The sequence below is a fragment of the Leucoraja erinacea genome, chromosome 11 (genome assembly GCF_028641065.1).
Source record: "Leucoraja erinacea ecotype New England chromosome 11, Leri_hhj_1, whole genome shotgun sequence".
NCBI classification, from domain to species: domain Eukaryota; kingdom Metazoa; phylum Chordata; class Chondrichthyes; order Rajiformes; family Rajidae; genus Leucoraja; species Leucoraja erinaceus.
The window spans coordinates 21,403,245-21,428,121 of record NC_073387.1 but is presented as its reverse complement, the minus strand read 5'-3'; the positions used below and the strand labels follow the sequence as shown (position 1 = coordinate 21,428,121).

The 24,877-nt window shown below is 44.5% G+C and overlaps 1 protein-coding gene across 1 annotated transcript in view; it reads left to right on the top strand.

Moving 5' to 3' along the window:
- The first annotated feature begins 235 nt into the window (after positions 1-235).
- LOC129701513 (protocadherin-10-like) overlaps positions 236-24,877 on the top strand; it is a 105,631-nt gene continuing 80,989 nt past the window's right edge. The window contains exon 1 of the mRNA XM_055642761.1: positions 236-3,446. Coding sequence (XP_055498736.1) covers positions 894-3,446 — 2,553 coding nt within the window. The 5' untranslated portion in view covers positions 236-893. The remainder of the gene's footprint in view (positions 3,447-24,877) is intronic.

Genomic DNA, 24,877 nt, shown 5'->3' with positions numbered 1-24,877 from the left:
AATTCTAGTCCCTTCGGGAATTGTGCCAGAGGTCCAATGAAGAATATTTCAAGGCTCATTGAGTTTGGACATTGAGTGGGAACACCGCGAGCCAGTTATCGCTTGAGTGCATTGTAATGAGTTTAATAAGTTAACTAAAAAATACCCAGAATATTGCAGAGTCAGCAGAATATATGTACAGTAATTTGAATACGGTTTTATCTTAATTTGGTACATATCACCTCATTGACCATATACATTTTAATACGTTTCATTCTTCAAAAAAAACCTTGACTTTCAGCAAACTTGGTCACAACCAATGAAAATATATTATCTTCAATAAGCATTTTATATGGAAATCTAGATTTCAAGTATTTGAAAACCGTGGAGAAAGGTGAGAGTGGTTAATTACAATATTTCACCATAACAAAGTGGGGAGAATCGATTATTAAGCTACAAGGAGCATCAAATCGTGTAAAAAGCGAACAATCTTCACATCTACTGTCTTCTGGCAGTTTGCGTGGACTGTGTCTTTAAGATACACCAAACATTACGCGCCGGATTTCGCACTGGTGCTGTCCGCCACCGAGTACTGAAATGTGAGCGGAGAGCCTTCACACCCTCCAGACAAAGGAGCCACCTCCACGGATACACGCACACTCACACACTTGGAGCACCGCTGTGCTAACTGAAATATATGAGAGTGAATTATCAGCACTGTGCGACCGAGAAGATGGGAACGTCGGTCCCACAAAAGGCAACAATTCTGTATTAGGGATTGCTCTACCGAATTTACCCATCTATTCGCCAATAGAATAAGTTACCAATCAAGAAGTTAAGCCTGCGATTCTTGTTTTATACTCATTCCTGCATCTTTCATCAGCAGACGGGAATATCTGCTCGACTGCCAGGAAATGTTGACTGGAAAGAGACCATGGCCACTAACAAGGCAAGTGCTCTGTTTTATAACGATGTCCTGTTTCACTGATTTGATTTCTGGACAGATTCGCTATACAATTCCGGAAGAACTGAAACACGGGGCTTTTGTTGGGAACGTGGCTGATGATTTGGGTTTAGACGTTCGTAAGCTATCGGCCAGAAGGCTGCGCATAGTTACCGCCGCTCCAAAGCAATATTTGGAGGTAAATTTGGGTAATGGCATCCTGTTTGTGAATGAGAAGATAGATAGAGAACAGCTCTGTGGTCCGAGCTTCAACTGTTTTCTCCATCTGGAAATTGTTATCGAAAATCCCCTTGAACTGTACCGTATTGAAGTGGAAATTATGGATATAAATGATAACTCCCCAAGTTTCTTGAAGAAGGATCTATCTTTGGAAATTATAGAATCAGCTTTGCCGGGCACACGTTTCCCTCTCGAGAGTGCACACGATCCCGACGTGGGTACTAATTCAATCCGGACCTATAGGCTAAGTCCAAATGATCATTTTACACTCGACGTGGAGACGCGGAGCGATTACAGCAAATATGCCGAGTTAGTGCTGGAGAAAGCATTGGACCGAGAGCAACAACAGATCCATCAACTAATTCTGACTGCCGTTGACGGCGGCATCCCAGTCCGATCCGGCAGCGCTGTCATTTCCGTTATTGTGTTAGACGCCAACGACAATCAACCTGTCTTCGAGCAGACAACTTATAAAGTTTCTTTGGAAGAAAATGCAACAAAGGGGACGTTGGTGTTAAAACTAAACGCCAGCGACTTAGATGAAGGCTCCAACGGGGCGATAACATATTCCTTCAGTCGGCATACTCCCCCTAGAGTGCAGCAACTGTTTACTGTGGATTCCCACACAGGTGAAATTAGAGTAAAAAGTGTTATCGATCACGAGGAAGTGGATAATTATGAATTCTATATACAAGCCAAGGATAAAGGCGGCTCATATGCAATACCTGCACATTGCAAAGTTCTAGTACGTATCCTAGATCTAAACGATAATGCCCCTGAAGTGATACTGACTTCCCTGTCCAGTCCTGTCATGGAAGACGCGATGGTCGGGACAGTAATCGCTCTCATCAGTGTTACCGACATAGATTCCGGAAAGAATGGACATATCGACTGCGTGATATCTCAGGACGTCCCATTTAAAATTCAGTCGTCCTTCAATAATCATTATACCTTGATGACAGCCGAACCTCTGGACCGAGAAAAAGTCTCAGAGTATAATATCACCATTACCGCCACTGATTCTGGATATCCTTCCCTTTCTACCAACAAGACTATACTTTTAAAGGTCTCGGACGTGAATGACAATGCGCCACGGTTTTCGAAGCCATCCTACACAGTATATGTCACTGAGAATAATCCACCGGGTGCCACTGTTTGCTCGGTGACCGCACTTGACCCTGATTCTAATCAAAACTCTTATTTGTCCTATTCTATACTGGACCGGATGATTCAAGGATTGCCCTCAAGAACCTACGTTTCAATCAACTCCGATAATGGGAAAGTTTACGCGTTACGCTCCTTTGACTACGAGCAACTCAAGGAATTTCAAATCCAGATCCTAGCTCAGGATACTGGATTCCCGCCACTTAGTAGCACCGTCAAAGTGAATGTAGTTATCTTGGATCAGAATGATAACGTCCCCGCTATTCTGTCACCGCGGCCAAACAACGGTTCAGCGGCACTTCAGACAGTCCGGCGAACAGCGGACGCAGGACAACTTGTGAGCAAAATAATTGCTACAGATGCTGACTCGGGGCAGAACGCTAAACTGTCCTATAAGCTACTGCAAGCCACAGATCCAACTCTGTTCAACGTAGCAGTCCATACAGGAGAGATAAGGACAACCCGACGTTTCGGTGAAAGAGACGCCTCTAAGCAAAGGCTTCTCATCCTCGTGAAGGACAACGGGCAGGCTCCACTTTCAGCTACCGCCACCATCATATTTTCAATAATGGACATCATCACGGACATTCTTCCTGAAATCAGCAACTTGTCTGAAAATACACAAGAGAATTCCAGCTTAACGTTCTACTTAATCATTAGCTTAGGATCCTTCTCGTTTCTATTTATTGTGGCCATAGTTGTTATCTCTGCCATCAAATGCCACCAATATAGGAATAATGGTCGAGACCGCAGCTCTCCTTTTGGGAATTGCTGTTGTCTTCGGCATTTCCATTCGCCAGATATTCTGAAAACATCCAGCATAAATCTCCAAGTTACAGCGAATTCCAAAGTGCCGTCTGATTTTTTGGATGCGGGTGGAAACGGAGCCGCCTCACAGATGTATTATTATAGGGTCTGTTTGACTCCGGAATCTGCAAAGAGTGATTTTACTTTTCTCAAACCGTGCAGTCCAGCAACATCGATGGCCGGGAATAGAAAGGGTGACACAAGTGGCATGGAGTGGAATGCACTAAAATCTTTGAACAACGATGTGTCAGAGTCAAATTGCAAAGTCAAAGCCATGAAGAATCGTGAGTGGGATGGAAATGCAGCCAGCCAGGTGAGAAGTTTGTTTATGGATTGACTAGACCTGTCCAATGTTGCAGAATCCCTTTCTTAGTTTTACATTTTCATTTCAACGAAAAGTTGATTTTAGTCCAAAAAGGACACAGAGTGCTGGAGTAACCCAGGCAGCATCTATGGACAATATGCACAGGCGAGATTTCGGATCGGGACCCTTCAGACCATGAAGAGGAACCCCGACTCGAAAGATCACCTATCAGTTCTGGAGAAGGTTCCCAACACGCCAGGTCACTTGTCCATGTTTTTCAGAGAGGCTTCCTGACCCGCTGAGTTACTCCAGCACTTTGAATCATGTTGTGTAAACCAGAATCAGCAGTTCTTTGTTTCTATTATTTTTTATTTTAGTCGATGTATTTATTCGTCTTACACGTCTTGCCTGTCCATCATATGAATAAAGGTTTTTGCCTTCAGGGGATTTGCTTGGTCAGGTGCATCATACAATTAATATAAGTGTTACATTAAATAATAGTTCGGCTGCTAAATTGGTTTGAAAAGTTATATATGTGCTCCCTTTTGAAACACAGTTTCAGAAAGCAATGGGCGCTTTGTAGCGTGCGTAACAAGCGAGGCATGGAATAGGAAAACAGTGACAAAGAATATATTATATTTAAAGTAGTTGATGGTGCAGAAATCCTACTGTATGTTGTTCAAACGCCAGTGTGAATATGTGGTTTTATAGTCATCTACCATAGCTGGTTTCTTTGGAGGCTATGCTTAGAAACAATGATTCAATGTTTGGTAGCTATTTTGTCTGTTTCAGATTATTAAATAATTTCGTCATATATTTCGCTACACAATGTTCTGATGATTGAGCAAAAAATATAATCGCTGTTCTTCAAAGGATGAGATTGGTAAACAAAAATATGTCAAAGGTGGGGAAAAACATGTTTTCATTGAATTTTTGTTTTGCACTTTTGTTACTGATTCTCTAATTTCCAAATAGGCTGGAAATGTTCCACTCACTTACTAGGTCAGTTGTTGAAGGATAAATTCAATTAATATTACAACATAGCTACCCATAAACATCCCTATGTGGATTTTAATTGGCTGCTGCTTGGTGGTGTGCAAACGGTGTTGCAGCATTTTTCCGCCTACTGAGACATGCAGACAAGAGGTCTGGGACCAGCTGCAGGGGGTGGTGTCGCAAAGATTGATCTTCCACAGAGAACAACGCGAAGACAAGTTGAAGAAGCTGTAGCAATTAGCGAACTGAATTTGAACGAAAAGAACCTTAACCACAACATTATCAACCCATCCTCACACTATCATCACCAGCTCACCGTGATCCCGATCAGGGTGTAAATCTGCACACGCGGGGACACAATGATTACTGGTTCCTTGCAAATGCCTTGCTCGCTCGCAAAAGGTTGGCACACCGTCACACCCTACAAGCAAAACAGAGTGCCACACGTGGTAGAGATGCATCACTTCCAGATGCCTTCATGCACACGTTGGAATGGATAACAACAACAAATCTACACGACCCCCCCCACAGCTTTTGACAATCTTGTGATCTTAATCTCTGAGGCTGATGTTAGAACACACTTCAAAAGGTTTAATGCACAAAAAAACATGTGGCACAAAGGGCATATCTGTCTGAGTGCTGAAGACCTGTGTAGAGTAATGACTGGAATATTCAAGGTCAGTTTCAACATATCCCTTCTGCTATCTGAGATTCTCATGTGATTCAAAGGGGTATGTATCATACAGGTGCCCATGAAAAATATGGTGACCTGCATCAATGACTACCATCCGTAGCACTATGTCGACCATAATGAAAGGTTTGTAGAGGTTCAACGTGGCATAAATCAACTCCTGCCTCATAACTTCCCTGGACCTGCCTCAAGTTATCTATTGCCACAACAGGTAAACAGTAGATGCTATTTCACTTGCTCTTCACTTTGCTCTGGGCCATGTGGATACTTACATGCAGGATATACATTATCCTGCTATTCATCAAAAACAGTTCCGTGTCCATTGCTACCATCCCCTCCAAACTCATCACCGAGCTCCAACACCAGGACTTCATTACTTCCCTTTCCTACTGGAACATTGACATCATCATTGTGAGACCTCAATCAGTGCAGATCAATTACATTACCTCACCACTGACCATGAACACGTCACCTTGAACGTGCATGCTTAGCCTGCTATTTTACTCTCTTAACACCCATAATTGAATGGCTCAGAACAGTGCCAGTACCAACGAGAAATTCATCAATGACACTGCCGTGGATGGCAAAATCACTGATGGTGATGAGTGAGTGTAGAGGAGACAGATATAACACATACTTGATTGGTGCCCCAACAGTAACCTCTTTCTCAATGTTAACAAGACCAAATAACTAATCATTGTTCAGAATGGAGAAGTTAGGAATAACGACAGTTTTCAGGAGTGGGTCCATGATGGAGTGAATTAGCTACTTCGTAGTCCTGAGCTAGTCCTTCGGTGATCTATCCTGGCTCCAAAATGTGGTGACATTCATGAAACATGCAAACAGTCCATCTACTTTCTCAATTACTCTCAATTTCCCAATTTCCACTGCATCTGCTCCTAAGATGAGACATTCCATTCTAGGACATCCGAGATGTTCTTTATTATATGTGGTACATTATCACCGCCCCCCCCCCCACACACACACAGTCATATATAGATCCCTCACCCGCTGTGGAGTGGTGAGTGTGGAATTCTCTGCCTCAGAGGCGGTGGAGGCGGGTTCTCTGGATGCTTTCAAGAGAGAGCTCGATAGGGCTCTTAAAAATAGCGGAGTCAGGGGATATGGGGAGAAGGCAGGAACGGGGTACTGATTGGGGATGATTAGCCATGATCACGTTGAATGACGGTGCTGGCTCCAAGTGCCGAATGGCCTACTCCTGTATCTATTGTCTATTGTCCTCGCTGTGTTCCATAGTTCTGCTCTCGTTTCCCTACCCCCAAACGAAACACGGAAAGAGTTCTCCTAGACCTTTCACGCCACCAGCCTTCTCTTTCGACACATTAGCCTCTAACATTTCCATCACTTTCAATGAGATTCCACCACCCACCACAGCTTTCCATCCCCACTCCCTTTCGCCGTCCGCAGAGACAGCTCCCTCCATGACCTCCTGGTTCGTTCATATTTTCCCACTCAAATCATACCCTTCCCAGATTCTTTCCCTTGCAAACACAGGAAATGTAACACCTATTCCAATACATGCTCCCTCGACTCCATTCAAGTACCCCAGCAGGCCTTCCAGTGAGACGGTGGTTCGCATGCACTTGCTCTAACTTCATCTACTGCATCCAGTGCTCCCCATGTGCCTTCCAGTAAGACCAAGCATAGACTTTGTGACTGAATCACGGAGCAGATTTTAACTCCCCTTCTTATTCTCGTACCAACACTTCTGTCCTGGTTCTACTCCATTGCCAGAGTGAGGCCACATGCAAATTGGAGGAACAACACCTCTTTTTTTCCGCTTGGGTAGCTTACAACCCACCAGTATGAAAATGGAATTCACCAATACATAACTTTTCCTTCTTTCACAGATAACCCCAATCTCCCCCACCCCCCCTCCTCCTCTTCTCCCCTGTGCGCCACCTGGACTCGTAACTATTTATCCCCTCCCTCTCCCCCCCCCCTCTCCCCTTCCACCTACATTCCTTCTTCTAGTTTCACAATTCACAATCCTTCTGTCTCACACCTTCTGTTTTCATCTCTGCCCTTTGTCCAACCATCTGCTTATCAAAGAACCCTCTTTACCTGTTGGCCTATTATTTGGCAGGCTTCCCCTCCCCCCCCCCCCCCCCAACTCTTGCTACCCCCCCCCCCCCCCCCCCCCCTTCAAATCAGTCCGAAGGGAGGTCCCGATCAGAAAGTTCGCGTCATCATGTTCGCCTGAGAAGCTGCCTGATGCGTTGAACTATTCCAGCGGTTTGTTTTCTTTTCTAAACCTCTACTTTCTTAGTCGTTTACAAATGTTCAGTATGTCTTGGATTACTCTTATACACGTGTGTTGCAAAAAGCATCCTATATGCATCTGTCCCACTTAGGAAACCTGAACGGAAACCTCTGGAGACTTTGCGCCCACCCAAGATTTCCGTGCGGTTCCCGGAGGTTGCAGGTTGTTGCCGGAGGTGGAGTAAAGCAGGTAGGGAGGCTGACAAAAACCTCCGGGAACCTCTGGGAACCGAACGGAAACCTTGGGCGGGGCGCAAAGTCTCCAGAGGTTTCGGTTCAGGTTTCCTAAGTGGGGCAGGGGCATAAACTCCTTATATCATGGCCTACTATGACGATTGCAATGCTCAGGAACATTAGAGGCTGCAGAGTAGGGGACTCAGCCCGGTCCATGAATTGCACTATCCTTCGTTCCATCAAAAACATCTACATAGGAGACTACTTTAAGAAGATGGCATCAATGTGTCGGAAATAACTGCAGACGCTGGATTCAATCGAAGGTAGACACAAAATGCTGGAGTAACGCAGCAGGCCAGGCAGCATCTTTGTCGAGTATGAATGGGTGAGGTTTCGGGTCGACACCCTTCTTCAGACTGATGTCAGGGGAGTGGGCTGGACAGAGATAGAATGAAACCGCAGACAGTAAGACTGGTGGGAGGACTGGGGTGGGGAGGGCGGATGGAGAGAGAGGAAAAGCAAGGGCTATTTGAAATCAGAGATCTATCATCGGGATCCCCATACCTCTGCCCCTCTTCTCACTGCTATCTTCGATACGAAGTACAGAAGTTCGACATGCCACATCACCGGGTTCAGGAACAGCTACTTTCGTACAACTACTATGTTCTGGAACCAACTTGCTCAATTCTAACAATGTCCTCAAAAATGAACAGGGCTGTCCATCTTTTGTGCTATCATGGACATTCTTTTTTTTCTGATTGTGTTTTTGCAGTCTATTATCCTTCAGAATCTTTAGGGTTATTTGTATATAATTTATATGTAATTTGTTTCTCCCTAACTCTACGCGCCTGTGATGCAGCTGCAAGCATACGTTCTCACTGCATCTTAATTGTGCACATGTCGATACAGTAAGCTCGATTACGTATGTATTGCCTTGAATATTAAATCAGGAATTGGCCATGGTCAATTGTACGTAGGAAATCGATTCCAATCTAACGTTTAATGTTGATGGCCTCCCTTTATCATGAGTCGCAGCCATTTTGCTTATCCAACTTTAGTTTTCTGACAATTCTCTTGAGTATTTGCCAAATGTAAATTTCGTTTACCTATCCACTGGCACGATATTAAAACAAATCACATAACATGCACATGCATGGACAGCGCAAGGATACCTCTTCCTTGGCGCTGTAGAAATACTTAACAAATTCATTGTTATTAGTTTAATTAAGAATACAAACCGATGCTGAGGCTCATCTATGATTTCTCACTCATCCATGAGATGAAGGCGTCGCTACTAAAAGCCAGCGTGGCCTGTGCATGGCCATGGGAAGCTAGCCATGGGAAGATTGTTTTCAGGTAACCTTTTAAACCTTGGCGATCGTTCTGGCGAAGAGTATCGCACAGTATTATCCAATAGGGAATAACTGGGTTTACGGTATACCGTCCATGACAAAGGGCAGTGATACATTTTCAAAGCGGGGTAATATGTGAAACACAAGAGTGCAGATGCTGTATCAACCATTATCTGCTGGAAGAACTCAGCGGACCAAGCCGCAGCTGGGATAGGAAAGGAATTGTTGACATTTGGGGTCGAAAACCCGCATAAGGACTGTCCTGTCTCACGGTGCCTGTCTCACGGAAACTGGCCGGTATTGAGAGAGCGAATGCGAAAGCATGGTTCGGTAAGTGACTGATGGACAGAGGAAGGGTGCCGGACGACAGATGGGTGGAGTCAAGCAGTGTGGCGTAAAAGTGTTCGGAGGGAGACGGAGGCGGCTGGGTGCTTGGGGAAGGCAGCACCAAAATAAAGACATTGAGGAGAATCTGGCGTTGCTGGTGCTCCAATGTCCATCCTTTAGTGCCAGCATGCATTGGTTTCAGAAGTGTTGTTGTCAAAGCTTTGGCCAGTATTAATAGAGTAGATAATACAACCGCATTCGTATTGAAATGGGATGAGAGGAAGTGAATATTTAGGCTGCTGGATATGGTTACAGCCAAGTAAGCTGATTTTAGTTGCAAAGTATAGAACCCTTGAATATCGTTATAAATGCGCCAGGCCATTCAAGTGAATGATACGATTATACGGGCGGTATGTGGTCATATTTAAGTTCTGCTGCAAACATTAATTGATTGTTCCTTTTGATGTGCACTATCGAACCGCGCAAGAATCAACAATATTTGATGTAAAATATGCGCGAACCTGTGATTTGTTGAAGATGGCAATCCTTTGAATATTGCACCAAGTAACTCACGGAATATTGAGCTGAAAATCAGAAAATTGGCGTCTAATTATCGCAAGCAGGAACGGGGTACTGATTGGGGATGATCAGCCATGATCACATTGAATGGCGGTGCTGGCTCGAAGGGCCGAATGGCCTACTCCTGCACCCATTGTCTATTGTCTATTGTCTATTGACTATAGACAAAGGAGAACATTCCTGGAGACACGGGAGGTTGCAGGTGCTGGAATCTTGACCAAAAAGCCCCAAAGTACTTGAAGAACTCAGCGGTTCACGCAGCATTTGTGGAGGGAATAGGCATACGACGTTTCGGATTGGGAATATTTGAGAATATTCCTTGATCTCCATCGATTTTAACTTTATCACTGCTCCTTGGTGATGAACATTATTAAGTTCAACTTTGATGTAAACGGCAGTCAGATCCAATGCACCACCGCTAATTCTGATACTTAATCCTCCTATAGAATAAAACGTCAGTGCGATTTAGTGGTCCCGGAGAAAGTCAGTATCCATGAACAAATTGTCACTATGTGTCACCTAATATTACTGTCGTTTTCACGTGGCAACATGTTGCTTGTCGATTAAGAGCAAATGGGAGGAGTGACAATTAGACGGATTTGATTTGTCCTAATGTTCCCTGTGGATTCGTTCACATTGCCAGGTCTTATTTATCTGCGAAAACATATTGAAGGATGGAATAAAGGAATGAAGGATGAAGGAATAAAATTCAGCAGCTCCAGAGTTTTGACGTTGACTAACCCCAACCTTTGTTATATCCAGTGTTAGAACAGAATTTTGTAACAAATAATCGTAAATGGTAAATGACAGTTTTTTTAGTCCATTGTGTCTGTGCCAAATATACTGTCAAGTTAATCGAATCCCATCTGCCTGCATGTCACCCATGTCTCTCCGTTGCTGGCAGTTCATGTGCCTCTTAAACGTTACCAACCTATCTTCTTCCAACAACCTCCACTTTTATAGCCCACTTCCCCGAAGCACGTCCGGGCACCTACCACTCTCTATTTAAAATAACCGCACATTTTTTTAAACTCCCTGCGCCCTCACTTTAAACTTATGCCCTCTGATATTAGACACGGACATTTCCATCCTGGGGGGAAAAACTCTGACTGTATACCATAACTACAGGCCCGTACGAAGCTTTTCAAAAAGGGGGGTGGCATGACAGGATTACAAAAAACATAATGTGAAATAATGTGCGCGCTGCGCACATCACGAGCGCGAAGCGTGAAGTCATAGAAACATAGAAACATAGAAATTAGGTGCAGGAGTAGGCCATTCGGCCCTTCGAGCCTGCACCGCCATTCAATATGATCATGGCTGATCATCCAACTCAGTATCCCGTACCTGCCTTCTCTCCATACCCCCTAATCCCCTTAGCCAGAAGGGCCACATCTAACTCCCTCTTAAATATAGCCAATGAACTGGCCTCAACTACCCTCTGTGGCAGAGAGTTCCAGAGATTCACCACTCTCTGTGTGAAAAAAGTTCTTCTCATCTCGGTTTTAAAGGATTTCCCCCTTATCCTTAAGCTGTGACCCCTTGTCCTGGACTTCCCTAACATCGGGAACAATCTTCCTGCATCTAGCCTGTCCAACCCCTTAAGAATTTTGTAAGTTTCTATAAGATCCCCTCTCAATCTCCTAAATTCTAGAGAGTATAAACCAAGTCTATCCAGTCTTTCTTCATAAGACAGTCCTGACATCCCAGGAATCAGTCTGGTGAACCGTCTCTGCACTCCCTCTATGGCAATAATGTCCTTCCTCAGATTTGGAGACCAAAACTGTACACAATACTCCAGGTGTGGTCTCACCAAGACCCTGTACAACTGCAGTAGAACCTCCCTGCTCCTATACTCAAATCCTTTTGCAATGAAAGCTAACATACCATTCGCTTTCTTTACTGCCTGCTGCACCTGCATGCCTACCTTCAATGACTGGTGTACCATGACACCCAGGTCTCGCTGTATCTCCCCCTTTCCCAATCGACCACCATTTAGATAATAGTCTGCTTTCCCGTTTTTGCCACCAAAATGGATAACCTCACATTTATCCACATTATACTGCAGTCCCTCGATGCCAGGGGTTTTAGATGCTCTGATGCATTCTGAGCCTTATTTTGGAGCATTTTTGCACCAAATTTATGACCAATATTTCAGAAATTAACAGGAACCTGAGAGGTAGCTTTTTCACACAAGGGGTGCTGGGTGTATGTAACGAGCTGCCAGAGGAGGTAGTTAAGGCTGGGACTATCCTACTGTTTAAGAAACATTTGGACATGTACATGGATAGGACAGATTTAGATCGATATGGGCCAGACGCGTGTGAGTGGGACTAGTTTAGATGGGACATGTCGGTCGATGTGGGCAAGTTGGGCTGAAGGGCCTGTTTCCACACTGCATCATTCTATGACTAAAAAGTGAAGAAGAAAAATGCATGTAGATAAGTAGAGCAGATTTGAAAGAGGAGTGAAATGTAAAGGCAGAGAGAGGTTTATGGGTGGAAAAGGAACATAGGAAAGGAGGGGGAAGAGTGGGCTTGGGCAGATGGGTGAAGGGAAAATTGTCACAAAGTGCTGGAGTAACTCAGTGGGTCAGGCAGCATCTGCGAATAATATGAATAGGCGACGTTTCACAGAGTGCTGGTGTAACTCAGCGAGTCAGGCAGCATCTGTGGAGAACATGGATAGGTGACATGTCACAGAGTGCTGGAGTAACTCAGTGAGTCAGGCAGCATCTCTGGAGAAATGGTATAGATTATATTTCGGGTCAAGACCGTTCTTCAGTAATATTCATGATGTGACATGCATAGACATTCCTGAATGTTACCCAAACCATTGTGAGCTACTTTGTTACGGTGCTTGCCCTCTCCTATAACATCTCTGCTGCCTTGGGTGATGCAGGACAGGACACAAGCTTTGGGACACAGTGTGAAGCTGTTGCCGTCTGTCCCAGCCTGGTAAAAACCTGGATGGAGTGGATTTGGAGAGGATGTTTCCACTAGTGGGAGAGTCTAGGACCAGTGGCCACAGGCTCAGAATTAAAAGACATTCATTTAGGAAGGAGATGAGCAGGAATTCCTTAAGTCAGAGGGTGGTGAACTGTGGAATGCATTGCCCCAGACAGCTGTGAAGGTCAAGTCAATGGACATTTTGCAGGAGGAGATTGATAGATTCTTGATTGATACAGGTGTCAGAGATAATGGGGAGAAGGCAGGAGAATGGGTTTGAGAGGGAAAGATAGAGTCATAGAGTGATACAGTGTGGAAACAGGCTTTTCGGCCTAGCATGCCCCATCTGTACATCCCACCTGCCCACGTTTGATCTATATCCCTCCGAACCTGTCCTATCCATGTACCTGTCTAACTGTTTCTTAAATGTTGCAATAGTCCCTGCCTCAACTACCTCCTCTGGCAGCTTGTTTCATACACCTAGCACCCTTTGTGTGAAAAACCCCACAGATTCCTATCAAATCTTTTGCCCTTCACCTTAAACTAATGTCCTCTGCTCCTCGATTCACTTACTCTGGGCAAAAGACTCAACCATATCTATTCAAGTCATGATTTTATACACTTCTATTAGATCATCCCTCATCCTCCTGTGCTTCATGAAATAGTCCCAACCTACTCAACCTCTCCCTATAGCTCTGGCTCTCTAGTCCTGGCACCATCCTCATAAATCTTCACTGTACCCTTTCCAGTTTGATGACATATTTCCTATAACATGGTGCCCAGAACTGAACACAATACTCTGGATGCGGCCTCACCAACTTCTTATGCAACTGCAACATGACTTCCCAACTTCTATACTCAGCCTGGCCTGCTGAGTTACTCCAGCACTCTGTGAAACGTCACAGAACAGGGCGAGATTAACAAGTTTGCTGATGATACAGAAGTGAGTGGTATTGCAGATAGTGAAGATGGTTGTGAAAGATTGCAGCAGGATCTGGATCAATTAGCCAGGTGGGCAGAGGAATGGTTGATGGTTGCATGGTTCCTTGAAGGTCGTGTCGCAGGCATATCATGTGGTCAAAAAGTATTTTGGCACTTTGGCCTTCATCCGTCAGAGTATGGAGTATAGAAGTCTGAAGAAGGGTTTCAGCCCGAAACGTTGCCTATTTCCTTCACTCCATAGATGCTGCTGCACCCGCTGAGTTTCTCCAGCTTTTTTGTGTACCTATTGAGAATAGAAGTTGGGAGGCCATGTTGCAGTTGCATAAGACATTGGTGAGACCGCATTTAGAATATTGCGTTCAGTTCTGGGCACCATGTTATAGGAAAGATGTCAAACTGAAAAGAGTACATAGATCCGATCCTGGATCAGTCCAATCAGGGTTGTGTCATCCGCAAACTGGAGAAGCTTGACAGAGGTGTCTGTGGAGGTGCAGTCATTGGTGTGGCGAGAGTAGAGGAGAGGGGAGAGTACGCATCTTGCAGTGCTCCTATGCTGAACGTTTGCGGGTCCGAGATATGCATTCCCGCCTCACATGCTGCTTCCTGTCCGTCAGAAAGCTGGTGATCCACCGACAGACGGTTTCAGGCACAGTCAACTCAGAAAGTTTGGAGTGTAGTAGCTCTGGCACAATGGACAGGCCTTTAGTCTTTAAGACTAGGGAAATTGGACAACTTGTTCGGAAAAAGAGGGAGATCAACAAAAATTATAGGCAGCATGAAGTAAATGAGGTGCTTGAGGAGTATAAGGAATGTAAAAGATATTGAACAATTTTGTTTCTTCGGTATTCACCAAGGAGAAGGATATTGAATTATGTGAGGTAAGGGAAACTAGTAGAGTAGCTATGGATGCTATGAGGTTCAAAGTAAAAGAAGTACTGACACTTTTGAAAAATATAAAAGTGGATAAGTCTCCAGGTCCTGACAGGATATTCCATAGGACATTGAGGGAAGTTAGTGTAGAAATAGCCGGGGCTATGACAGAAATATTTCAAATGTCATTAGAAATGGGAATAGTCCCCGAGGATTGGCATACTGCGCATGTTGTTCCATTGTTTAAAAAGGGTTCTAAGAGTAAACCTAGCAATTATAGACCTGTTAGTTTGACTTCAGTGGTGGGCAAATTAATGGAAAAGATACTCAGAGATAATATATATAAGCATCTAGATAAACAGGGTCTGATTAGGAACAGTCAACTTGGATTTGTGCCTGGAAGGTCATGTTTGACTAATCTTCTTGAATTTTTTGAAGCGGTTACTAGGGAAATTGACGAGGGTAAAGCAGTGCATGTTGTCTATATGGACTTTAGTAAGGCCTTTGACAAGGTTCCTCATGGAAGGTTGGTTAAGAAGGTTCAACTGTTGGGTATAAATGCAGGAGTAGCAAGATAGATTCAACAGTGGCTGAATGGGAGAAGCCAGAGGGTAATGGTGGATGGCTGTTTGTCGGGTTGGAGGCAGGTGACTAGTGCAGTGCCTCAGGGATCTGTGTTGGGTCCATTGTTGTTTGTCATGTACATCAATGATCTGGATGAAGGTGTGGTACATTGGATTAGTAAGTATGCAGATGATACCAAGATAGGGGGTGTTGTGGATAATGAAGAGGATTTCCAAAGTCTACAGAGTGAGTTAGGCCATTTGGAAAAATGGGCTGAAAGATGGCAGATGGAGTTTAATGCTGATAAATGTGAGGTGCTACACCTTGGCAGGCCAAATCAAAATAGGACGTACATGGTAAATGGTAGGGAATTGAAGAATACAGTTGAACAGAGGGATCTGGGTATAACCATGCATAGTTCCTTGAAGGTGGAATCTCATATAGATAGGGTGGTAAAGAAAGCTTTTGGTATGCTAGCCTTTATAAATCAGAGCATTGAGTATAGAAGCTGGGATGTAATGTTAAAATTGTACAAGGCATTGGTGAGACCAAATCTGGAGTATGGTGTACAATTTTGGTCGCCCAATAATAGGAAGGATGTCAACAAAATAGAGCGAGTACAGAGGAGATTTACTAGAATGTTGCCTGGGTTTCAACAACTAAGTTACAGAGAGAGGTTGAATAAGTTAGGTCTTTATTCTCTGGAGCGCAGAAGGTTAAGGGGGGACTTGATAGAGGTCTTTAAAATGATGAGAGGGATAGACAAAGTTGATGTGGACAAGCTTTTCTCTTTGAGAATAGGGAAGATTCAAACAAGAGGACATGACTTCAGAATTAAGGGACAGAAGTTTAGGGGTAATATGAGGGGGAACTTCTTTACTCAGAGAGTGGTAGCGGTGTGGAATGAGCTTCCAGTGGAAGTGGTGGAGGCAGGTTCATTGGTATCATTTAAAAATAAATTGGATAGGCATATGGATGAGAAGGGAATGGAGGGTTATGGTATGAGTGCAGGCAGGTGGGACTAAGGCGAAAAAAAGTTGTTTGGCACGGACTTGTAGGGCCGAGATGGCCTGTTTCCGTGCTGTAATTGTTATATGGTTATATGGTTATAAGACCAGTAATCCTTATCTTTTTCGGTACAAGGACAATAGTGGAGACTTTGAAGCAGGCAGGGGGACTGGTTAAAAATGAGTAATTGGGTGTGAAGTGGTGATTAGAAACATAGAAACATAGAAATTAGGTGCAGGAGTAGGCCATTCGGCCCTTCGAGCCTGCACCGCCATTCAATATGATCATGGCTGATCATCCAACTCAGTATCCCGTACCTGCCTTCTCTCCATACCCCCTGATCCCCTTAGCCAGAAGGGCCACATCTAACTCCCTCTTAAATATAGCCAATGAACTGGCCTCAACTACCCTCTGTGGCAGAGAGTTCCAGAGATTCACCACTCTCTGTGTGAAACAAGTTCTTCTCATCTTAGTTTTAAAGGATTTCCCCCTTATCCTTAAGCTGTGACCCCTTGTCCTGGACTTCCCCAACATCGGGAACAATCTTCCTGCATCTAGCCTGTCCAACCCCTTAAGAATTTTGTAAGTTTCTATAAGATCCCCTCTCAATCTCCTAAATTCTAGAGAGTATAAACCAAGTCTATCCAGTCTTTCTTCATAAGACAGTCCTGACATCCCAGGAATCAGTCTGGTGAACCTTCTCTGCACTCCCTCTATGGCAATAATGTCCTTCCTCAGATTTGGAGAGACCAAAACTGCACGCAATACTCCAGGTGTGGTCTCGCCAAGACCCTGTACAACTGCAGTAGAACCTCCCTGCTCCTATACTCAAATCCTTTTGCAATGAAAGCTAACATACCATTAGAATGGGATGGGTGTAGAAGGGCCCAGTCTTTGCAGACTGAGGTCAGGCTGTGAGTATGTGTGAAATGTTGGGTGGGGTGGGAAAGGGTCCACTCTTTTCATACTGGAGTCTTGCCTTAAGTTGGTGTGAAGTGGTGAATGGGAAGGAGAGGGTGCAGGGTCCATTCTTTGCAGACCGGGGTCTGGCTGTGTTTGTTGGGGAAGGAGATACCAGGGTTACGTTTCTGATTTTCAAACCTGCAGTAACACTCATTCAGGTTGTTCGTCAGCCGACGATTGTCCAAAGAGCGGGGGGCTTTCCTCTTATAACTGGTGATTTATTGCATGCCCTTCCAAACTGAAGAAGAGTCATTAGCTGAGAACTTGCTCCTCAACTTCTCAGAGTGCCTTTCCTTTGCAGCTCTGATTCCTCTCCTCAGCTATAATAGGCTATCTTTTAACTCTTTAACGATTAGGCTATCGGCTTGACGCATATTTGCCCCAACACCCCCGCCCGCCCCCCCCCCCCCCCCCCCACCCCCCCCCATCTCGAAATTGAAATGTTACATCTGTATATAATGATCCCATTAAAATGTGTCTTTATGTCACAAACTGTGGAATTCATATTTTTCAAGATTGTTATCAAGGAAAAGAAAGCAGTTCCAATTGTTTGATATTATTTGATATTGTTTAATATTATTCATATGGAGGAGAAAATATAATAGCTCTAAACCTACCTTAATTTTGCAATCTCACTTAAGATAATCCCCCTTTCCCTCTCCCCTCCCCCATCTCTTTCTCCCCTCCCTTCCCCTCTCTCTCCCCCTCCCCCCATCTCACATCCCATCCCCCCTTCCTTGCGGGTGGGGGGCGAAGATGAAGATGGCGCAGGCCCAGCAGGGGCCCAGCGGCCGGGTGGGATGAAGGTGGCGTGAGCCCAGCGGGAATGGCGGGGGCACAGCGGGGGTCAGTGTGGGTGGCGTGGTTTTTTTGTTTTTTTTTCCGATTCTTTTTTTTTTCCCCCGATTTTTGTTTTTGTTTTTTTTTGTGATTTTTTCTTAGGGGGAAAAAAGGGGGGGGAGGGTGCGGAGGCACCCAACGCACCCCCACTTCGGATGGCCATGTAACTATATGCCTCACTATTTTATACATTTCTATCAGGTCTCCTCTAAGCCTCTGATGCTCAGGAGAAAACAATCCAGTTTTGCTCAACCTTTACTGGCAGTTAATACTGTTAATGCAGGGAATATGCTGGTGAACATCTTATAGACCCTCTTCAGAACCTCCATGCATTTCCTATAAATGGGCGACCGGAATTGCATATGATACTCCAAATGTAGATTAACCAAAGTTTAATACAGAAGCAACATACATTATACAGGTTTATACTCAACGTCATGACCAAAGAAGAAAAGTATGCTACACGCATTCTCTACCACTGTCTCCATTTGTGCGGCCACTTTCAGGGAGCTATGGATATGCACACCTATATCCTGCTGTAGTTCAATGCACCTAATGTCCTGCCATTTACTGTATTCTTTCTCCAAACGATTCATATCCCAAAGTGCAAAGCTCACATTTGTCTGGATTCAACTCCATCTGCTATTTCTCCACCTTACCTCTTCAACTAATCTGTACAATGCTGCATCCTTTATCAGCCTTCTTCACGAAGTCCAAATACAACAATATTTGAGTTATCTGCAAATTGACCTACCAGCCCGTTTAGATTTTTGCTGATATGAACGATAGCAGTCTCAGCACCAATGCTTGCAAAGAGCCATTGGTCACCAACCTCCAGTCATAGAAACTTGCAGCATCACTTCATTCTGTCTTCTATTGCCATAACTACCCTCATCAATTACTTTCATCACCTCATCAAAGCACTCAATCATTCCTTCGACTTGACCTGCCCCACAGATATCCATGTGGATTGTCCCCAAAAAGCCGATTCTTTTCCAAATATGTTTAAACCTTATCTCCAAATGTCCTGTAAAGTAGTTTCCCTACCATGGATGCAAGGCTAATGTAGTGTGTTGGACTGTCCATATTGGTCTTATAAACAAAGGAACAACATTGGCCACTCTCAAGTCCACATGGATCACGCCTGGGGCCAGAGAGAATGAAAAAGCCCCAGCATCTCACCTATTGCCTCTCTCAACCTGGGTTAGAACCCAGCAGGCCTTGGAACCTTACTGTTTTTGAATAGCCAGCAACCTCCGCTATCTTAATATCAACAAATATTGATATATTAGTATACTTCACACAGAGCCCACCATTCTCTGCATATTTCTTCTTGGTCAATACCTATGCATGTATTCATTTAGTACGTGGTTAGTTAGTTTAATTTATTGTCACGTGTTCTGAGGTACAATAAAAAGCTTGTGTTGCGTGCTATCCACTCAGCGGAAACATAGAAAAAAGGTGCGGAGGCCATTCGGCCCTTCGAGCCAGCACCGCCATTCAATATGATCATGGCTGATCATCTAAAATAAGTACCCCGTTCCTGCTTTCTCCCCATATCCCTTGATTCCGTTAGCCCTAAGAGTTAAATCTAGCTCTCTCTTAAAAACATCCAGTGAATTGGCCTCCAATGCATTCCATGGCAGAGAATTGCACGGATTCACAAGTCTCTGGGTGAAAAAGGTTTTCCTCATCTCAGTCGTAAATGACCTACCCCTTAATCTTAAACTGTGACACCTGGTTCTGGACTCCCTTAACATCGAGAAAGTATTTCCTGCATCTAGCCTGTCCAACCCCTTAAGAATGTTATATATTTCTATAAGATCTCCTCTCATCCTTCTAAATTCCAGTGAATACATGCCCGATTCACCCATTCTTTCATCATATGTTAGTATCGCCATCCAGACAATTAACCCGATGAACCTACGCTGCACTCCCTCAATAGCAAGAATGTCCTTCCTCAAATTAGGGGACCAAACCTGCACACAATACTCCAGATGTGGTCTCACCAGGGCTCTGTACACCTGCAGTAGGACCTCCTTGCTCCAATACTCAAATCCTCTCGCAATACACAATTACAATCGAGCCATTTACAGTGTATAGATAAATGATAGGGGAATGCCGGTTAGTAAAGCCAATAAATTCCAATGAAAGATAATCAAAGATTCTACTAAAAACTCACTGACTATCTGGACTACACTTCTTCCCACCCTGCTTCCTGTAAGGATTCTATCCCCTACTCCCAATTCCTCCATCTACGCCGCATCTGCACCCAGGATGAGGTGTTTCAAACCTCATTCTTTAGGGAACGGGGGTTCCGCACTTCGACTATAGATGAGGCTCTCACCAGGGTCTCCTCTATGTCCCGTAGCTCTGCTCCCCATCCCCCTACTCATAACAAGGACAGAGTTGCCCTTGCTCTCACCTTCCACCCCACCAGTCATCATATACTACAGATAATCATCTGACATTTTAACCACCTCCAACGGGATCCCACCACTGGCCACATCTGCCCATCTCCTCCCCTTTAGACTTTCCGTGGAGACCGCTCCCTCCGTAACTCCTTGGTCAATTCGTCCCTTCCCACCCAAACCACCCCTCCCCTGGTACTTTCCCTTGGAACCACAGGAAATGCTATACTTGTCGCTTTACCTCCCCCTTGACTCCATCCAAGGACCCAAGCAGTCTTTTCAGGTGAGGCAGAGGTTCACCTGCACCTCCTCCAACCTCATCTATTACATCCGCTGCTCTAGATATCAGCTGCTCTACATTGGTGAGACCAAGCGCAGGCTTGGCGATCGCTTCGCCCAACACCTCCCCTCGGTTCGCACTAACCAACCTGATCTCCCGGTGGCCCAGCACTCCCCCTCCCATTCCGAATCTGACCTTTCTGTCCAGGGGCTCCTCCATGGCCAGAGTGAGTCCCACCACAAATTGGAGGAGCAGCACCTCATATTTTATTTGGGCAGTTTACACCCCAGCGGTATGAACATTGATTTCTCCAATTTCAGGTAGTCCCTGCTTTCTCCCTCCTTCCCTTCCCCTCCCCTTCCCAGGTCTCCCACAGTCTACTGTCTCCACCTCTTCCTTTCTTCCTCCCCCCCCCCCCAGCTCCAAGATGCCTCAACCTAAAACATCACCTTTTCCTTCGCTCCATAGATGCTTCCTCACCCGCTGAGTTTCTCTGGCCTTTTTGTCTACCAAAGATAATCCAAGGTTCACCAATGAGGTAGATAACAGTTTTGGACTGCTCTCTAGTTGTGGTAAGATGATTCAGTTCCCTGACAACAGCTGGGAAGAAACTGCCCCTGAATCTGGAGCGGCGCATTTTCACACCTATATATTTTGCCTGATTGGAAAGGGGAGAAGGGAATGGCCAGGGTGCAAATCATCATTGATTATGCTGCTGGCCTTGCCGAGGCTGCATGAGGCATAAATTGAGTCAGTGAAAGGAAGACACAAAATGCTGGAGTAACTCAGTGGGACAGGCAGCACCTTTGGAGAGAAGGAATGGGAGACATTTCAGGTCGAGACCCTTCTTCAGAGGTTTGTTTGTGTGATGGCCTGGGCTGCATACACAATTCACCGCAATTTCTTGCGGTCTTGGATGGAGCTGTTCGCAAACCAAGTTGTGATGCATCCTGATAAAACACTTTCTAAGGCACATCTATAGAAGTTGCTGAGTGTTGTTGGGGACATGCAAAACTTCATAAGCCTTCTAAGGAAGTATAAGCATTAGTGTGCTTTCTTGCTCATTGCTAGGGGTGGTCCAGGAATAGGTGATATTGACTCCTCAGAATTTGAAGTATCGGACCATTTCTACTTTGGCGCCATCAATGCAAACTGGGGTATGTGTACCACTTCATTTCCTAAAGTCAATCACTATCTCCTTTGTCTTGCTGACATTGAGAGAAAGGTTGTTGTCATCACCAGGATATGAGGTTCTCAATATCCTTCCTGTACTTCATCGCCTCATCTTTTGATATCCAACCTACAATGATGGTGTAATCTGCAAATTCTAAGATTGAATTGAATTTGCACCTTCGTGGGTATACAAGGAGTAAAGAGGAATGAGAATGCATCCTTGCGGAGCACCAGTGTGCAGGATTATTATAGAGAATGATTTATCCCCTATCCTCTAAGATTGGGGTCTGTTGGTCGGGAAGTCGAAGATCCAGTTGCAGAGATGAGTGCTGACATCAAGACTCGCGAGTATGGTGATAAGCTTGGATGGTATAATGGTGTTAAAGGCAGAGCTGTAGTCTTTGAAAAGGAGTCTGACATTCTGTAGGTGTCTCTCTTATCCAGGTGCTCCAGGACTGGAGCGATGGCATCATCCGTGGACCTTTTATGGCGGTAGATGAATTGTAGTGGGTCAATGCCGCTGGATAGACTGGTTTTAATGTGTTCTATAACTAGCCTCTCAAAACATTTCATGATGGTGAATGTCAAGGCCACTGGATGATAGTCGTTTAGGCACGAGGTCTTGCTTTTCTTCGGCACCAAGATGATGGTGGTCTTTTTGAAGCAGTTGGGTACCTCAGACGGAGTAGCGAGAGACTAAAGATGTCCGCTCCTACTCCCGCTAGCTGGTCCACTCCTACTCTCTCAGGCTCCACGCACAAATTCCTTTGTTTGTCTCTGAAAAATCTTATCATGTGTTTAGCTACTCTATTGTTTGCTATTTATGGAAAATAGTTTGGGATTTTCTTTAATGTTACTGATTGCAGACATTTCATCCTGCCCCCCCCCCCCCTTCCCCCTTAGCCCTCCTGATTCACTGTTTAAGTTATAATTTTCAATATGTATCCCTTCAGAGTTTGCTCTTCTTTCAGCTCTCTAAACCATACATATGCTATTTTCTTCCCTTTTGACTAAAAGTACAACGTTGAGTCATCCATGAATCCCAAAAGATGCCATTCATGTGTTTATTTCTCACTGGAACATGCTGGTTCTGAATTCTGATCAGCTGGAGCGTAAACTACCACGTGACAGACTTGGACATTCCCAATAACATTTGCTTTCAATCTGCTTTCCCAAGATCGTGTTTAAATATGTTCTAATTTGCCTTTCCCCAATTTGGCTGAAATCCCAGGTCCAGAATTGTCCTCATCCATAACGATCTTAAAAGTTAAGGAGTTGTGTTCACATTTCCCAAAATTATCTCCCATTGTATCCCTAAACATCCAGCCAGAAACATTTCCGAACGCGAGGTCCAAAATGGCCTCTTCTCTGCTTGGAGTATCTACGTACTGGGTTAGGTGGATACACCTAACAAATCATGCCCCATGTAAGTCCCTTGCACGAAGGAAGACAAACTCTATATCGGGGTAATTAAATGTATCCACCATAACAACCTTGTCGCTATCTACGTCTTACCATAATCCACTGACACATCTGTTCCTCTTGCTGGCTACTGAGAAGCATAATTTACGCCCAACTGTTGTGCTTATAGAAACTTACAAAACTTATAGAAACTTACAAAACTTATAGAAACTTACAAAATTCTTAAGGGGTTGGACAGGCTAGATGCAGGAAGATTGTTCCCGATGTTAGGGAAGTCCAGGACAAGGGGTCACAGCTTAAGGATAAAGGGGAAATCCTTTAAAACCGAGATGAGAAGAACTTTTTTCACGCAGAGAGTGGTGAATCTCTGGAACTCTCTGCCACAGAGTATAGTTGAGGCCAGTTCATTGGCTATATTTAAGAGGGAGTTAGATGTGGCCCTTGTGGCTAAGGGGATCAGGGGGTATGGAGAGAAGGCAGGTACGGGATACTGAGTTGGATGATCAGCCATGATCATATTGAATGGCGGTGCAGGCTCGAAGGGCCGAATGGCCTACTCCTGCACCTAATTTCTATGTTTCTATGTTTCTATGTTTCTATGTTTGCGCTTCTCTTATTTCCGAATTATATCAATATTACCTCAATGTATGAACCCTCCAGTGTGTGCCTCTGTGTGCTTCTATGACATTTCCCCTGATGAATAATCCCCAGTTTGTTTACATCCCTCTCGATCTCGTCTGAAATACCAACCCTCGGGTTATTTGGTTGCCATAATGGAACCTGTCTCATAACCAAAATTCCTAAAATTATAGTTCCTTGCAACAAACTACGCTCCACGATTCTCTGCAAATATATAATAATCGGTGCATTGAATTAAACATACTTCTCTGACATTGCATATAATTATTTATAACCATCACAACTGGATATCTCAGAATGCGACCTTTGATATGATCTCACAATTATCTCTAATTTATTGCTTTTGCCATTTAGCATGCCCAAATTTCTCAGTTTTTCTCCATTTTCGAATGAAGGTCACATGACAGTTTAGCGAGTTCCAGCAAGCAAAGATTGTTTTTCCCAGTGTATGTGAGGGAGTAGTTCTCATTCGCCTTTATCACACAGATAGTTGTGAGTGTGTGGAATTCTCTGCCTCAAAGGGCGGGTGGAGGCTGGTTCTCTGGATACTTTCCAGAGCGAGCTGGATAGGGCTTTTAAAGATAGCGGAGTCAGGGATATGGGGAGAAGGCAGGAACGGGGAACTGATTGGGGATGATCAGCCATGATCACATTGAATGGCGGTGCTGACTCGAAGGGCCGAATGGCCTACTCCTGCACCTATTGTCTATTGTCTACTGTCTATTTTCTATTGTCTATTGTCTATTGCCTTGATGAACTTCGCAGATGCAGAATTGGGACCACATTTGGACATTTATTAATGCTCATTTTCATGATTATGAGTAATGTCCTTCATGTGCTTACTTTCGCAAGGTCTATCTCCAACTCCTTGATGTCCGCTCAATTCACTGCTCCATGCCTACAATAGGTTGGTGACAACATTAATTAAAAGCTTCCATAAGGATTAAATTCTGTATCCGCAGTTCTGCCATCTACTCG